General features: G+C 36.2%; 4 protein-coding genes across 5 annotated transcripts in view; all 4 read left to right on the forward strand.

Annotated features, from left to right (window-relative positions):
- The window catches only part of LOC134647345 (syndecan), a 518229-nt gene that overhangs the window by 260033 nt on the left and 240160 nt on the right, over nucleotides 1–18036 (forward strand). The gene's annotated exons all lie outside the window — the stretch shown is intronic.
- On the forward strand, nucleotides 1010–8947 carry LOC134647661 (lipase 1-like). Its single transcript, XM_063502016.1, has 6 exons — nucleotides 1010–1321; nucleotides 1938–2136; nucleotides 3856–4223; nucleotides 4685–4825; nucleotides 7529–7902; nucleotides 8781–8947. The coding sequence occupies exons 1-6, from the start codon at nucleotides 1157–1159 to the stop codon at nucleotides 8911–8913; spliced, it is 1380 nt and encodes a 459-aa protein (XP_063358086.1). The 5' UTR covers nucleotides 1010–1156; the 3' UTR covers nucleotides 8914–8947.
- On the forward strand, nucleotides 10361–13461 carry LOC134647662 (lipase 3-like). The gene is made up of 6 exons (XM_063502017.1): nucleotides 10361–10524; nucleotides 10603–10819; nucleotides 11213–11580; nucleotides 11748–11888; nucleotides 12169–12536; nucleotides 13241–13461. Exons 1-6 carry the CDS (start codon nucleotides 10369–10371, stop codon nucleotides 13452–13454), a joined length of 1464 nt encoding a protein of 487 aa, XP_063358087.1. The 5' UTR covers nucleotides 10361–10368; the 3' UTR covers nucleotides 13455–13461.
- LOC134647462 (lipase 1-like) lies at nucleotides 15323–17893 on the forward strand. The gene is made up of 5 exons (XM_063501812.1): nucleotides 15323–15420; nucleotides 15851–16064; nucleotides 16329–16705; nucleotides 16790–16924; nucleotides 17474–17893. The coding sequence occupies exons 2-5, from the start codon at nucleotides 15953–15955 to the stop codon at nucleotides 17891–17893; spliced, it is 1044 nt and encodes a 347-aa protein (XP_063357882.1). The 5' UTR covers nucleotides 15323–15420; nucleotides 15851–15952.

Here is an 18036-nt window from a genome sequence, read left to right on the forward strand (position 1 = left end):
TCTGTCATATCTTGTGGAAATCGTTCAAGAGTATCTCCAGAATCGCGCAAATGTCAAATTTGACAGGTTAGATCTTAAACATATCGTTAGCGTATCTTGGTGGTCTAAAAGATATCTAATAGATGGCTATTTCAAAATCCGAATCGGGCCCTAAGTAATCTAAAGATTGGTCATAAATTGCAGGGTGCGTACTTGTGCCTGCTGATTTGCTCGATTTAAGTACTAGGTAAATAAGTACAGTTTTACTTTGACGTTTTAGGAATAGGGTACCATGACATTGTCGGCTGTAATTATATTATTCGCATTCTTTTTTTTACTGAGGAGAGATGCTTTAAAGTGTATAAAAATACTGAAAATAAAAAAGCCTTAAAATTTGTTAGGGTCAGTTTTATTGGTCCTTTAACTTTATGCACCTTTGTTATAGGTACGTTACACAGCTAGGCTGCTACTTACGGCTTAATATTCTTCTTGTATCCGTACGTATACGTAGATGTGTGTTAAAAAACTCCGTATGAGAAATTGAGACTGGAAGAAGTTGGGTGAGGAATATTAGTACCTACTTAGCGGTTTCGTAACAGAAGCAGAGCGGGAATAACTCCTTGATCTCCTTCAGCCCATTTTCTTTTTCTTTTTTTTTTAACGTTGGGGAAATGCGTTTACGCATGCCATTTGGTCCGGGGGAACCAGTGGGGATGACGAACTAACCACTGGAGGACTACCGTCTAAAACCACCAACGAGTGCCAACTCCGCCTTAGATGGAGTGCCGCAAGGTCGCTATCAGCATTCGACCGCGTGCGATCTCCTTCAGCCCAAGTTATGGCTACAAAAAAAGTAGAAATATCAACTAAAGGTTTGGCCAAATCTAGCGAATGTAACGCGTTGACTTGTGAACGGGTCGCGGGAGGTATGCGAGACGCATATTCCCTAAATATGGACGCACCTTATTAAAGCAACCGATTATATTAAAGATCCTTGATCTATTTGTTAGATTCGTACATTTGAAATAATGATGATGAGTTTGAAGTTCTTGTAATCAACGGCAATACCGAGACTATTTCACGTTATTAACTAGGCATTGAAAATAATGAACTGATTATCGTTCACAAGCCATTAATTACTCTTGAAACACATAAACGATCCGAGCTTGCAGGCAAAATGATGTTGCTACGAGTAAAGGGCAGTGTCATAATTTTGATTTTCACATTTAAATGTATTATATTCTGTGACGGAGAACAATTACAGAATGAAGATCCTACAGTCACTATTAGTATAGATAAAAGTACAATTAATTCGTCAAACCAGACTGAACACAATGAAACTGTAAGTCAATGTAAACGCCCTTTATTATAGTCGGCCTTTCCTTTCACTGTAATACTGTATACACATATGCACAAATTATGAAGTCAAATTAAATTAGAGAGTAATTATTTAAGTATATCAGACTGATTGGGGAAGACGAAGATTGAACGCACGAATTGTTGTAAACATCTGTCCGCTAAAATCACCTAGTTGTGCTTAGAATGTTAGGAAAACCTAGTGTCATTCACTGGAGCTGGAGGATATAGTGAGAAATGTTCGTACAATATAATTATATGCGTCTGTATGATGTTGATTATCATCGACATCGGAACTAAGTGTCGTTTATTTGCTGTTTATTGATTTATAAAATGAACACAACAAAATACGAGTAAACCAGTATAATTTAGAGGCAGGTCCCAAAGGTACAAAATGCTCATTAAAGCCTGGCTACATTCCCTCGCTGCATGGCGATGCCAATATTGAAAATAAATATTTCATTACGTGCCTCTGTATCGGTCTTGCATATTCAAGCTAGAGAGGCAGATACCGAATTTTCGATAGTTATCCAGTAGTTCAAATGCGGCTGACACGTCCACACTAGCAACGGCCCGAATTACATTTTTTCATTAAATTACAGAATGTACCTACAAAACTCGCCTTTAGGTGGCCCCCCACTTCATTTGACGTACAAACAAGTGATGGTTTCTTACTGAAAATATTTAGACTATCCTCTGAATTTAGCAATTCAGGCACAGAATATTGTCCGGTGCTACTTGTTCACGGGATGTTCCAATCTTCAGACAGATTTCTTAAACAAAAACAGGATCAGAATCTAGGTGGGTTCAAAACTTTTTATGAATTAGCAGTCAACTCTTTAATTTTTCACCTACTTGTCAGTTGACATACGAGGGTTGTTTGAGAAGAAACTTGGTTTCATATCAAAAAATAATAATATTGCAAATGTATTTATTTTATTTCTCTACGTAATCCCCCCGAAGTTGTACGCACTTATCCCAACGACATGCACTTATCACAACGTCTGCAACATCTCTATGCCTTCACGGAAGTGCGTCTCTTCAAGGGCCTCGAAATACACATTGACCTACCATATAACCTCCTCATCGGACTTAAAATTTCGCCCTAAGAGAAATGTTTTCAGTTTCGGGAAGAGGTGATAGTCCGACGAAGCCAAATCTGGTGAATAAGCAGGGTGTGGAAGAAGTTCCAATCGTAACTACGACAATTTTTGTGCAGCGACACGACTTGAATGCACCGGAGCGTTGTCATGGTGAAAAATCACATGATCTTTTGCCAAAGCTGGACGTTTTTCAGCTATTGCTGCCTGTAACTGATCCAAAAGTGATGCGTAGTATGCTCCAGTTATAGATTTTCTCTTGGCCAGGTAGTCAATTAAAAGTATCCCTTTGCGTCCCAAAACACAGACGCCATCACCTTTCCAGCAGACGGAATGCATATGGCTTTCTTTGGAGTTGGCTCACCATGACCATCCCATTGTTTCGACTGATGTTTCGTCTCCGGGATGTAGTGATAGTTCCAGGTTTCATCCATAGTGACAAAATGGCGAATAAAATCTGTTGGATTTTTTTAAACACTTGCAAATCTTCATCAGATGTTCACATGCGAATACGCATTTGTTCTGGAGTCAGTAATCGCGGCACTTACCTTACACAAAGCTTTTTCTTGTGCAAATCGTCGTGTAAAATAAAATGCACCCGTTCAGAAGAGATGTTTGTGGCTTCAGCTAATTCGCGTATTTTCAATCTTCGGTCGGCTAAAACTAAATCATGGATTTTATCAATGATTTCGGGTAAAAGTGCTGTTTTCGGGGCTCCAGGGCGAGGTGCATCTTTAATGCGTGTCCTGCCTCGCTTAAACTCATTTACCCAAAGTCAAACCGTTCCCTAGGAAGGACACGAACTACCCAACGTAGGTAAAATCCTTTCATGGATTTGTTTCACAGTTTTGCCTTCCAAAAAAAAGAACTGAAGAACTCCACGAGTTCCAATTTTCTCCATTTTCCCGCGTAACTCAGACCAGTTTTGTTTGAACTACTGTCAAATGACAAATTCCTGCCAAAAACGACATGACGCCACATATTAAATATGTTTAATTACTAAACTAAATCAATACATACAGATTTGACGCCAACGCCATCTATACATAAGCCAAACAAGTTACTTCTCAAATTACCCTCGTAGATACAATTTTGAGATTTGAGAGATTGTTCCAAAAAAATTCAATACATTATTTTTAGAGGTGGTAGAGTTAGACCAAGATAAGTCTGCAAGTCTAAAATGTTATTTATACGTCATAATTTCACAGAAGTATGACGTTTAAGATGACACTAGCACTGCGTGTGCTATCAAAATCGTTGCAGACTGATCTTGGTCTAACTCTAGTAAATATAATGATATTTTGGAATATCTGGTACAAGTGGAAAACGAAGTAAAGACTCGAATAAAAAAACATAAACGGATTTCGTCAAAAATTTTGTGTTTTCCTGTAAAAATTACGACCTCTTAAGTTTCTTTCAGCTTTCAAACTGCAGGATCTTGGATACGACGTGTGGCTGTTTAACGCTCGTGGCAACAAATATAGCCGAAGACATGTCAGATTAGACCCAGAAAAAAATTCCTCCGATTATTTCGACTTCTCCTACGAAGAAATCGGCTATTTCGACCTCGCTGCCACAGTAGACTTTATACTCAGTACGACTGGATTCAAGAAATTGCATTATATTAGTTATGGGTTCGGCGGAACTTTCTTTTTAGTCTTAAATTCGTTATTGCCATTGTACAATGATAAATTTGACAGGGCGTTTCTGATGGCCCCCGTTGCTTATAGCGGTCGCATGCCTAACACCGCTCTTCAAAAGCAGTTGCTTCTTCACGAACAACTTTATGTAAGTATAGCTTCTGCCTGGGACCGGAATAAAAGTTTGATACATATATTGGAACATTTATCCTCCCAATTTTTTATTTTTTCGCAGGTTGCGATTCTTACTAGAAAAACATTACGTTTTCAAGTTTTGTTCTGAAATTTCAGAATGCAAAGTTTCAAAAGTTTATCGTGTGTCATCAACCAAAAGTATTCATTCAGCTTCAGCGCAAGAAAGCCAACAGGAATAGATTTGTATATACGCCTGTCCCATCCATATTAAATTTATGTTCTACCCCAATTATTTACATCTATTTTAGGTTTGACAATATTTAAGCTTAAAACTTACTAAGTACTTATGCTATGTTAGGCTTATTTTATAGTACTTAGTACTTGTCGTGGTCCTACGAAATTAGGAGTATTCAAATCATATTTCAATCACGAACTACCAGTAACCGTAATGTCGTTTTATATGAATATTTACAGAACGATCTTAAGGATGCACAAGTTCTTGAATTATTTCCATATTACAATGATGAGGAAAACGTGCAATTTGACGCATCTATGTGCTTGGGTTTGAAAAAGTATGAAGTTCTTTGCAATAAAATGGAAATTGCTAAGATGATGGTAAGATAAGAACATTAAAACCACTAACCACTTTTTAAGATAATTAGATAAATAAAACTAATTAAGACTAACAGTCCGAGCAGTAACACTGCTACAGTCACCGTCAGCAGCACCAAAAGCAGGTTGGGTAAAAAAGACTAAATTTGTAACCCTCAAAAACTTATTATTTTCATTCCTATTCCATTTGGAAATAAGCCTTGTGTGTAGACTTCTTTTTAAATTGAATAGGAATGAAATAAAATAAGTTTTTGAGTGTTAAAAATGTTGTCTTATTTTTACCCGTGTTTTATATTTACCCTACTGACCCTATTACTGCTGCAGTGATGACAAGGGCAATTTCACTTTCAGTTTCTTTGATTAATTGATTTGCTGACGTTGTCTACTATTAGTTCGATTGGAAAATTCAGCCCGTTACTGATTTTATCAATTATGAGGGTTGATAGTTGTTAATAGATATAATATAAAACTTCTAGGCTGTTGGGTCAAAAGGAGGGAGCGAAAACGATTTGTCTAATAAAACGGTATTTCCGACAATGCGTGTGCATGGAATAGGGGATGCAGGGCAAGCATGGGCAACAGTAAGAGTTAAAAAAAAAAGTAATTAAATAAAAGCTTCCGGGTCCGGATGGCCTGGTTATAGCGTCAGCCCCGTAGGCCGAACCGTAGATTAGACTTCCCTGTTTGCTTATTCTTGGCTTATTGTTAAACGGGCAACTAAAATATTAAACAGGAACTTTCATTGGGCATATAATAATATAATTTGGCTGTGCATTAACCTGTCAAATCCCACGATGTGACGTCACCATAAGCGTTCTGGCTCATGTATGAGCCGTGGGAGCGAATATTTTAGCGCCAAAAAAAATATTTTAGCCTCAAACATGAGCATCATATTATTAAATAGGCTGTGACAGACGGACAGACAGACAGACGAGTGATCCTATTAGGGTTCCGTTTTTTCCTTTTGAGGTACGGAATCCTAAAAAACTGGCAGCAAAATCAAACCACCCAAAAAATTATAGGGAACTTAGAGTGATAGGTTGGCATCTAAAATAATAAATTGGCAACTAATATTGTAAAGCGATCATAAAATTTGGTTGTCATCTAGTTGTTCACACCTCACTCAACCTCACTCACCACCTTACAGCAACACGGAAGGGAGGCGGTATTTGCATTATTTCCCCTCTGCCGAGGTACAAGATCAACTGATCTAGCGCGGGTAATAAAACTAGTTGCACTTGGATTTTAAACTAGACCGAATGCAGTCGCGCGAGTGAACACTGCCACACAAAAATGCCTAATTGCTCGGTTTTTGTTGTAAAAACAGGTCGAATACATCAAATTTACAAAAAGATGGTGTTACATTTCACATGTAATATTTTTTTTACATATCATACGTTTAATTACATTTAAACACAATTATTATATTTTAGTCTCTTGTAATTGCTGGATTTATCGATTTTGCTCGCCCAGTACAAATTTAAAATCGAAGTAAAAATCGGTCGAGCGACAAATCCGACTTCTCATCTCTTGACGAAAATGTGTTAGTGTGCGTGTTGTGACACTTGTGACTCGTCCGTACACAAAAACAGATCGAGGTGTGCAAGATTTGTCTGTGTAGGGTGTCATTTTCTATGTATTTGTGTCGTCATTACAGACTGGATTTTGTACGTAAGTGTGTGAGAAGTGCGACTGTGTGCACGTTCCCCCCCCCCCCCCCCCGCGAAAAATGCCAGAATGATTTGTATGTTAAGATATCGCTTGGGCCTATCCCTTCCGACGTGTCGGAAGCCCGTGTTGATCGAAGCTCACCACAATCAACTAATCACAACTGTACAGCTACCATCAGTTTGGCACTGACATAAACGCCGTCGAGAACGTAATTTACTTTCTATACATCTCGCTCGTACTCGCAAATTAGTGCAAACGAGTTGTATAGAAAGTAAATTACGTTCTCAATAGCGTAAATGTCAGTTTTGCCACTGTCAGTGACTCATGGTACGGGCTCTGAGCATATCGTTTCAGCTAGGTAGTATTTTAACACGAAATCAGTTAAATTTAATGAATATTGGTCACTTTTTACACAAAACACCTAAAATTAATTTACTAATACGCAATGGTCAGTATACTTATAGTCGAAATTTCTAATCATAAACGCCTAATGGCCATTCTACCATTAGATCTTTAAATTTTTAATTACTAATTTCATTAGTTACCACTGTATTCTGCTAGAGCCAACAGATAGGTGCGACGACGAGCGAAGCGAGGAGGAGCGTGTTAGGTTGACCGTGTAATGACCAAACAAAATATTTTAAAAGAACTTAATTTTTTAATTAATAGATAGCCGTTTTCTTTTTAAAATGTGCTTCATAAATGGTCTCCAATATATTAATTCAGTTGCCAAATAAATACTTGGTACCTGCCTAAAAATAATCAAAAACTGTAACGGCATTAAAATACAACTTATATTGATATATTTTAAGGCTCCGTTTTTGTTGCCAAAGTATTAATTTTAGTAGCCATTTCTATTTTTTTAAACTACCCAAATTCGATTAATTAGTTGACCGGTTAAATACGTGCCCTTATCTTATTCTTTCACATATGCCATCTATTGTTGGTTCTAGTTCAACTTCTGAAATATGGTCATGTTTTCGGAGTCTTTAACATATTTATTCTCGCTATAATATTACATCGTTATATTCACAGGATCTAAATGTTACCCAAAATTCTAAAGAAGCTACGAGAGGTGGCTCTACTAAGATTTTAATTCATTTTGCACAAAACGTCAAAAGGAAAGTATTTAGTCGTTTTGATTACGGAGATGGAAAAAATAAACAAATGTACGGACATAGAGGAAGTTCTCCTAAATATGCTTTAGAGGCTATCACTGTTCTTACTGTAATAATATTTGCGTCAACCGACGAGATGATCGACGAAGATGACATTTATGAATTGGCATCGAATATAACTAATGTTAAACTCAGGAAAGTGGAGAGACCTCAATTTAGGCACGATGACTTTATCGCCGGGCAAGATGTAATGCACGACGTTTACAATATCATTATAGAAGATTTGCCGGAGTAAGTGTGTTATGCTATCCTCCTAAGGCCCAAGGTCCTACCCATAGTACTTATTAACTTTCTCATTCAGAACCAGCTCCTACAACAATTGTGTAGTCATAGCGTACCACGGTCCTACCAGTAGGACTTAATAGAAAACCCATTTCAAATTTTGCGCTTATCAAAATTGGCGTGTACGAACTTCTAAAGGACTGTTTTGTTTTGTCAGTGAGCCCTTTAACAAGTTCGTAAAAAAAAAATCAAAGTGCTGTACAAGGTGCTGTATAAGTACAATAACATTAAAAAAAGTATTTTAAGTACTTGGGTCTGAATGAGTATAAAACAATAGTACTACTGGTAGGACTACGGGCCGTACTGACTACATACTCAATTTTTCGTTGGGCCTTAGGAGGCTATATCTAAGTTTTAATAGTCCTTCAATAAAGATTCAATAGGTAGTAAGTAAATGAATCTGAGGACCGGAAAAGTAGGGATTGCTTACGAGGCATGGCTATAGCCGAGGCATATAGATACCGGTTAGAAAAAAACGTTACCTACCAAACAATGCGAGGAAATATGGGTACGTAGATAATTAATGTACACCAAAAACAGAAAGGGACCAAGAATTGAACCTTGAGGTACTCCAAGGTCTACGGGGGACCCCACCGATTGCAGTCTTTTAATATTTGTTGACGTGCCTGGGATAACATTAGTTTAGTAATAATGAATGGCAGTTTCAATTTGCTCCCTGGGTTTGTTTTATTTTTTAATTATAATCTGTTTTAATTGTCACATTTTAATGCCCTTGTATAGGAAAATGATGTAAAATAAGTTAATATGACCAAAAAGAAGAAAACTAGGGCTCAAGTAATTTTGATCAAATGATAATATGTTTACAGGAATAAAAAGTACATCACACCGGATCAGAAGAAGAAAACTAACAAGAGTTTATCTTGGTGGGTTGTACTAATATTTTTTGGTGTGGGGCTTGCCATGGTCATATTTATATGCATAAAGATTTTTCGTTGTTAAAAAGGCAACGAAAAGAAACAAACAGTCGTAAATACATAGCACTTCTGTATGTTTCGTTATTTATTGTAGTAAGCATTGGTAAACTGATAATGTAGTAACTAGTAAATAAAGTAAGATGAATCAGAGTGACATGCTTTTAATTAACCTATATCATCTTTAGTCCTTACATTATTTAGGCTTTTTAGGGTTCCGTACCCAAAGGGTAAAAACGGGACCCTATTACTAAGACTCCGCTGTCCGTCCGTCCGTCCGTCCGTCTGTCACCAGGCTGTATCTCACGAACCGTGATAGCTAGACAGTTGAAATTTTCACAGATGATGTATTTCTGTTGCCGCTATAACAACAAATACTAAAAACAGAATAAAATAAAGATTTAAGTGGGGCTCCCATACAACAAACGTGATTTTTGACCGAAGTTAAGCAACGTCGGGCGGGGTCAGTGCTTGGATGGGTGACCGTTTTTTTGCTTGTTTTGCTCTATTTTTTGTTGATGGTGCGGAACCCTCCGTGCGGGAGTCCGACTCGCACTTGGATGGCCCAAAAATACGTCGACTATTTTTTTTACTGCGGCATATTGTTGATAATTTTAACAAACGTTTGCGTTTGTGTATCGAAGTTAAAGGCGAATTTTTGGTAGTAAACTTTGAATACCATTTTGAATTAAACATGTAGGTATCTAAGAAAATATTAGTAAAAAAAATTTTAGGATAAAGAGTTTAGTAGTTATTCAAGAAAATAGGCAAAAAATTACCATTCCCCCCCCCCTTGTCTCCGAAACTACTGGGTCTAAAATTTTGAAAAAAAATACACAAAATAGTTCTTTACCTATAGATGACAGGAAAACCTATTAGAAATGTGCAGTCAAGCGTGAGTCAGACTTAATGTACGGAACCCTTGGAACGCGAGTCCGACTCGCACTTGTTTAATATAAAAAAGTGAAAAAGTGAAAACTATTTATTTAAGGCAATTTAAGAACAGTGTTTTAGACCACTCGACCTTAACAAAGTAAAAATAGTTGTTAAGCCTATTCGCACGATCTAACTTCATCTGACAATCAATATAGTCCTGCAAGAATGAAACCTATGGAACATTTAAGATCATGGTCTCCCTGTCTCGCTCTATGTTCTCAAACCTACAGGTTGAAATGATAGCGGTACCGGACCGTGTCGATGCGGCTTTAATAATTTGCTTTTTCAGACGGTTGATAAAAAATTGCGCGGTGAGTGAGGCTCTTACCCAGCAGCGGACGTATTTCTACATACATGATGAATTGATGATGATGAAGAGTTTTCGGTTGGGCGACGATGATAGCAAGATAATAGTCTCTTATACCAATAATTACTAGATGAAACATGAATAAGAAAACTCATTATTACCCCATGAATTGTACTAATAATTAACTGATTTACAGTCAGCACATGAATACCGCTCAGTCGTTTGTAGACTCTTGAGCAAATGATGTCGCTAAAAGGTTGCGTCGTCGTCATATTCATTTTAACATTTAGAAATTTATTATTATGTGACGCTGAAGAATTTAAGGGGGAAACCACTACTATCGCAAGTAATACTGGAAATCATACAAAGAAATTTTTGTTAAAAATGCCTTTGAAAGTAAGTATCTATTAAATGTTTTGGGTCCTTCCTCTATATATTTTTTACATGCATATAAAGAAAACTTGTATTTCATAGGATTATCGAGATGCAACAAAAAATAAAGTAAAAAAGATAAAACTCAAAGATGGAAGATCTGCGACTGAACATGACATCGGAAGCATGGATGGATACGTGCTATCGATGGTTAGACTGGCCTCTGAACTTCCAACTAAGAAGTGCCCGGTCTTACTGGTCCACGGAATGTTTCAGTCTTCCGACAGATTTCTCAATCAGGACAAGAGTCAGTCTCTAGGTGAGTTGACAATCTTTTTAATAGGTACTTGTGTGAAAGAACGATTAAAATAACATTAAAAATATGGCCTCTTGTTGTTAACAATAATATATAATCTGATGTTTAGTAAAGTTAATCCAAAATTTTCTAAACACATCTAAACTAATGGCTCTGTGAGGTTTAGACCACACCAGCATAACTTACAACTGAACTTACAAATGTATGGCTCAGACATTTAAAAAAAACATAGAACCTGCTCACAAAATTTCACGGGAATCAGTTGAGAATTGCGACCTGTAGAGGAGAACATTCAAACATATGGAAGAATTTTTGCCGAAGCTGAAACAGACACCTTCGCAAACGATTTTTTCTGTAAACGTTCATAACTACTACAATGTAACAAATTTCTTTCAGCCTACTCACTTGATGATCTAGGATACGATGTGTGGTTATTTAACGCACGCGGCAATAAATATTGCCAATCGCACGTCGCTTATGCACCGCATGAGCAAAAATCCGAATTTAACAATTATTCTTATGAAGAAATCGGCTGTTTCGACCTTGCTGCTGCTGTGGATTATATTCTTTCAAAGACCACATTTAAGAAGATACATTATATTGGCCATTCGTTGGGAGGAACTTTCTTTTTGGTTCTGAATTCCTTGGTGACCGACTACAACGAAAAATTTGACAGGGCGTTTTTAATGGCTCCACTAGGGTATCACACAACAATTACTAACACGAATCTCCAGAAAGAGTTGAACGATCCTACATCGTTACATGTAAGTCATTAAAATTTGTAAGACGCCTCATCTGAAATTAATGTCAAGTAATATTTTATCTACATAGCGCCATTTGAAGCATCTATCTAGATGTTTGCTCTTTTCCCAGTGGGCCCCGACTTTAACAGACACTATAGATATTAAGCACCTAAGCGCATTTTTTACAGGAAGCACTAATAAAAGTAGACACGTTCGAAATATTCCCATATGAAGCTTACGTGCCAAACCAGGATATGGTCCCCGATAACTGCCTCGGAGGAAAAACATGGGAAACAATTTGTAACGAATTACAAATTCAGAAAATCATGGTGAGACCTCTTCAGCATTTGACATCGTCATGGTGGTTGGGTGACTGAGCGTGCCGGTAAACTAAGCCTACAACTGATACCCTAGAATAAAATCTATTTGTTTTTTTTTCAACGATTAGCAGTTGACCTTATTGGTGCAAAGGGTAGTAAAAAGTATTTATAATCCATACAGTAGTATAAACATTTAGATCAACTGTTAGGTTTTTTATCCTTATTACCGTCCTACTCAACTTACCCTAGTTGCTCCTTTTCTGCTGATATTATTAAATTATATCCACAGGGTATAAAATCATCCAACAATACAATAGCTGAGACGAGAGGTGGCTCTACCAAGATATTAATTCACTGGGCACAAAATATAAAGAATAAAAAATTTCATCGCTGGGATTTTGGGGAAGCAAAAAATGTAGAAGAGTACGATGGTAAAGATCCTCCAGAATATCCGTTAAATGCTATCACTGTTCGAACTAAAATTATCTACTCGCCGGACGATAACATGGTGAAAGACACGGATATTCGAGCGTTGGCTAAGCAAATGAAGAATGCTACAACCAGGAAAGTGAAAAGGGCCAATTTTAAACACGATGATTTTATTGATGGTGAATATATCATGGAAGACGTCTATAGCGGCATTTTAAAAGATTTAGAGTAAGTTTCCTCGGAGGTTCCTTATAAATATTGTCTGATATTGTACAGAAAATGTGCAATTTAAGTTTTATAATCGATCCCTGGATTTAAAAGCCTATGATCATCTAAAATATCTAAATAACCATCAAATTTAGCAAGGTTTATTATTTATGATAAGAATAAACCTCACCGCTATGAAATGGTTTAGTAAAGCAGCCATCTTTTCAATGACTATAATACCTACTAGACCATGTTATGCAATTTTAATATTATGGCAAGATTTACGACACCTTTTAATTTTTCTTTTAAGACGCCTCTTAAAATAAATAACTAGTCGCTCTGTAAGCTGTACCCTCGCGAATCCTCATGGCTACGCCTACTTTACCTTATTACCAAACTGCACGAGAATCGTTTGAGAAATGCAACCTGTAGAGGAGAACATTTATTTTTGCCCAAGCTTTAACGGATACCTTCGCTTTCGCCCGGTTAATATTAGTCATTCTATATCTATGCTAAGTTAGGTCTTTGTCATTCAGTGTCTTTTATTTTTTTCTGAAATGGGACACTTATGTTTTCGATGTATTTTTGAGATTTACAAACTAGTAATATTTGTTTAAAACATTCACTTTAAAATAAAAAGAAGAAAATTAGCACTCGACGATGTTACTACCATCTGTGCTTTGAATGACGACTGGATTTGAAATATATTTTACCCATGTTTACAGGTACCCAAAGCCTCTTGTTAGGCGGGTTAATGGGACTAACACAAATGAAACGGAAAGTAAGCCTGCGAGTTTAACTGATATACCTTGGTCTGCGCTACTCTCTTTGGTCGGGATCTTACTGTTCATATTCATAAGCATAATAAGTTGTTGTTGTAAGAAGAAAGATGCCAATGGAGCTTGTGCTACTAACGCAGGCCAACCAGCGAACGCATAAAATATAATGCACATATTTATCGTTTGAAGTTTCTACTCGCTTGGTTTGCATATCTTTAATCCAATTTAACACGTTTGCTGCGTTAGAGCCAAATCTGTTCTTACTATTTTCCCGTATGACGTTTTGACTTTGAAGATTCCTAAAGACTTGGAAATAGAAATAGGTATTGCGTTCAAAAAATAATCGTTGTGGTCAAATACTATATTGTATATGTATACCGCTGCCGTCGCCTGTTAATATCGCATATTAATTTTACGGGAACACATTTCTCTTGCCATACAGAACATACATAACAATAATGCTGAGGATGGGTCTAATGATGTATACGTGTGAAATATATGTAGATAACAACTTTTTTAAGATGCTGTCAACTCTACGTATGATACTACTAGTAGTACTACTACTATGAACACTTACCTGCCGACCTGAAAAATGAGCCGTGTGATGAACCATTTAAGCGCAAATTTGAGAAATATTTTGTTGGATAACCCTCTGCACTCTGTAAACGAGTACATGTAATATTTTTTTTTTGTATCGAGTAATATTTTTTATTTACCTAAGAACAATTTTGCAATCGTGCCACAAAACCTCTTAAACTCAACGTTCCTGTAACACAGCTAATGTCTTCATTCTCGGGTTGTTGTTTATTTTACCAACTTGTATTGTACTTTATTTAACGTCAATAAAAGTATATATTCGAATGAATTTGTTTCAATAACCAGTAAGTCAATGTTGATAATATTTAACTATGGTTCGTTGACGACAATACCTATCAATGATTTTAATGAATATATAAGATAAGGAATACACTTTGAGAAAAACAAAATATATACATATTAGGTATAAGACATCTTTAATCAGATCGACTAATCACAGGAAGATCAATAATGCTTGAGTTTTGGAAATTTAGACAACGATTAACATATAAACTAAATAAAGAATTTCATAAATTGATCCTTCCGTAATTGTAAATTTCTTATTTCTATAGTACGAGCATAACAGCGGGCTCAGCACGGTTCCATTTTTATCGACTATCACTATGCCCGTCACTTTCGCACTTACATACATGTTAGAACGTGACAGGCATGGTGACAAATGATAAAAATGCGACCGTGCGACTAGGGCAGGGCGGGACAGCAATATAATTACGCACGTGCCATAGAGATGTGAAGTGGCGGGTCAATATAGGTACTAAATTCATAGTGTTTAGCGTCCGTACTTTAGGCTAAACGGTCAAAACAATAGTTTGATGAAACAGTTGAGGTCGTTAAAATCTGATTTTCAAAGTTACACATCTGCCAGAACAATGGTTTACGCAATATATTATTTCCAAGCATCGCTATGATAATTATATGTAAATTAACCCGAGAGGAATTTAAAGAAAGTCGTTTCTTTTAATAACTCGTACATTCTCTCGAAATTGAGAATTCGTGGCCATATTGCGAAATTGAACTGCTAATTAAACCCATAAAATGATGGAGTAGGTACAGTTTTGTAAAGTCGGATTTATTTCCTACTACTCAGATGGGTTGTTAATATGTATATAATATCTATTTGAAGAGCCACCAATCAGCAGCAGTAGCAGAGGTTTCTCTGTTCGTTAAAGTGCAACTTTTGATTATCGGGTCACCAAGCTCAATTTCTAATTAAGATCGTAATAAAAACATAATGAGAAAAGTCTTAACTCCTCATTATTCGCGGTAATGAATGACTGATTCAAAGATAAACTCATCAATTAGTAAACTAAGGATTGTGAGTCGCAAACACCATAATGCTCTTGAAGTTATGTGTAGTCATATTATTGATTTTATTTCCTAAAATTATTTTATTTTGTGACGCAGATTATGAAGATAGAGAGAAAAATACAACGTGTATTGAAAGTAGTGCAATCCCTTTTAAGATAAACACGAGGAGATTCAAGAGACAAGATAATTTTGAATCATTGAATGCCACAAGTGTAAGAACTGTAAGATGCTATAAAATTTCAACTTGCAATCCTTCGCGTTTTTCTGTTTTAAAACTTTCCATATTATTGGGTGCATCAACTAGATGTACCTTATTGTACGTACACTGTTGTTTCACACGGAGATTTACTAGATTTAACCGTTGTTTGATATTCTTAATTGTGTAAACGATTTATTTTTTATTGAAATAGGTACATAAGTAGGTAGTTAAGTGTTGTTTGTCACAAAAACGGTCTTTATTCTTAGACAGATTAAGTAATACCTAATTAATCTATAAATAACACGAGTGTCGTGCTACAGTCTTATCGGAAAACCTTCATATTTAAAGTTTAGAAGATTAATGTTATGTCAGTAGTGTAGATGTAGATAACGTTCAAGAAACCTTTAACTTATCTTATTTCCATGCTTTAATAATTAGTATCGTACTTACAGAATTCATCGTCAAACAAAATAGAACTTAGAGGTCTTAAAGGAAGGTTCTTGAATGAATATTTCGTAATAGCATGCGATGGACATGTGCTGTCGACGTTTAGAATGATCTTTGAACATCCGGAAGTGCACACAGAAAAATGCCCCGTATTACTGGTCCACGGTTTGTTTCAGTCTTCTGACACATTTTTTGAACAAGATAAAGATCAGTCTCTAGGTGAGTATAAATAGTACAGCTTGATATAGCTGCGATCAGAAACATCTTTACAAGCCAACGTTCCAAAAATAAATTTCTTTAGATGCCTCTAAGAAGCTAAAGACTAACAATAAAGTCGTGTAAATATATTTTTCCAACATTGACTAGTCAAGATGTTTGTGAACTTGACCGTACATTTACAATGTACCAAAGTTTGTTCTGAACAAACGGTTCCTTGAAAGGCTGAGGTATCAACGTTTTAATTTACATATTTATTAATTTCAGCATTAAAACTTCAAAATTTGGGATACGACGTATGGCTGGCTAATACACGTGCTAGCAAATATAATCGAGTGCATCTGTTTTACGAACCAGAAATAAATGTAGCCGATGTAACCCGTTATTTTAGCTATAGTTACGAGGAAATGGGCACCCTCGATATCGCAGCTACTGTAGATTTTATTCTGAGTATCACTACACATAAGAAGTTGATTTACATTGGCCATTCGCTAGGTGGTACAGCCTTTTTGGCACTGAATTCTTTAAAACCAGATTATAATAGGAAATTTGCAACGGCTTATTTATTTGCTCCACTTGGATACCATAGATATTTTCCTAACGATATACTTAAAGAAGAGGCGATGCGATTCGACAAAATATTTGTAAGTGTGATAAACTTTATTTTTGGAGTTTTGGACATCGTTTATTAAGCGAGTATAGTTTGTTGTTAAACATTATTTTTATAGAAAATAACTGTTGGAGAAGGAATTCGCGAAATATTTCCATATAAGGACGATGACGCACGGTTCTCACCAGAAGATTGCCTCGGCAACAAGAGTTACAGCAATATTTGCAATCAATTAAACATACAGAAAGTCATGGTAAGAATAGTTTGATGTTAAGTTTTAATTTCGATTTGAAATAAAACTAAACGGTTCATATTCTTTTTCTTGCTTGAAAGATTGCAAGGATGATAGCTATCCAAGCCTAATCTCCAATTCCATCGTATGGGTGCTGAACTATAGTCCGACAAGAAATTGTAGAACATTATTGAGGGCGCCACTGCCTCGTAAGTGTCATATTTTTGGCGTAAAATGCTTAAACAGGGCAACAATTTTGTATGGATTTTTTTAGTTCCATTTTATTTTATTTCTACTATTATATGTTGCACTATATACACACATCGTTAAGATCAATTTTGTAGCTAATCAACATAAAATCATCTAAGACTCTAAGCAAAATAAGCAAAAAACAACTTACCAGAATCACAAGTAACGTTACACGCGGTGAGCAGATAAACGCCGCACAGCCGATAAGCTTATATCATAGGTTTTGTCCTATTTTGATCGAAAGAGCTCATTATTCTGAGTAGAAATAACATAAATATGTATAATACAACTGTATATAAAATGGCTTACCTATATTTTTAGGGGTTAAAAACTGTCAACAACAATGTAGATGAGACAAGAGGTGGTTCTCTCGGACCACTGTTTCATTTGGCTCAAAACGTCAAATCAGGAACCTTTAGTCGATGGGACAGCGGAGAGTTTACCAATTTAAAACGATACAGAAACTCAACACCTCCCAATTATGATTTAGGTCTGGTCACTGTCCCAACTAAAATAATCTATGCACCTAATGATGAATTTGTTAGTCCCAAAGACATCGCTGATATGGCTAGTGACATGGCTAATGCTGAGGCTATTCAAGTAAAGAGAGCTAGTTTTAAACACGAAGATTTCATTATGGGTCCTGATGCTATGGAGAATGTATATGCTGGCATTATTGACGAATTGGAGAGGTCAGTGTTATTGATTTGTTTTTGTTATTTATCTTTGTTATTAACTTAAATATACAATTTGTTGCATTATATGAACGGGATACTAGTGTTAATATTTTCACAAGAACACTATTTTAAACACATTGATTCTAAACTGAAACTGACATTGATTCTATTAAGGGACCTAAAGAACCTGGCGGTTACGACATTTGC

Source organism: Cydia amplana, chromosome 4 (assembly GCF_948474715.1).
Source record: "Cydia amplana chromosome 4, ilCydAmpl1.1, whole genome shotgun sequence".
NCBI lineage: Eukaryota > Metazoa > Arthropoda > Insecta > Lepidoptera > Tortricidae > Cydia > Cydia amplana.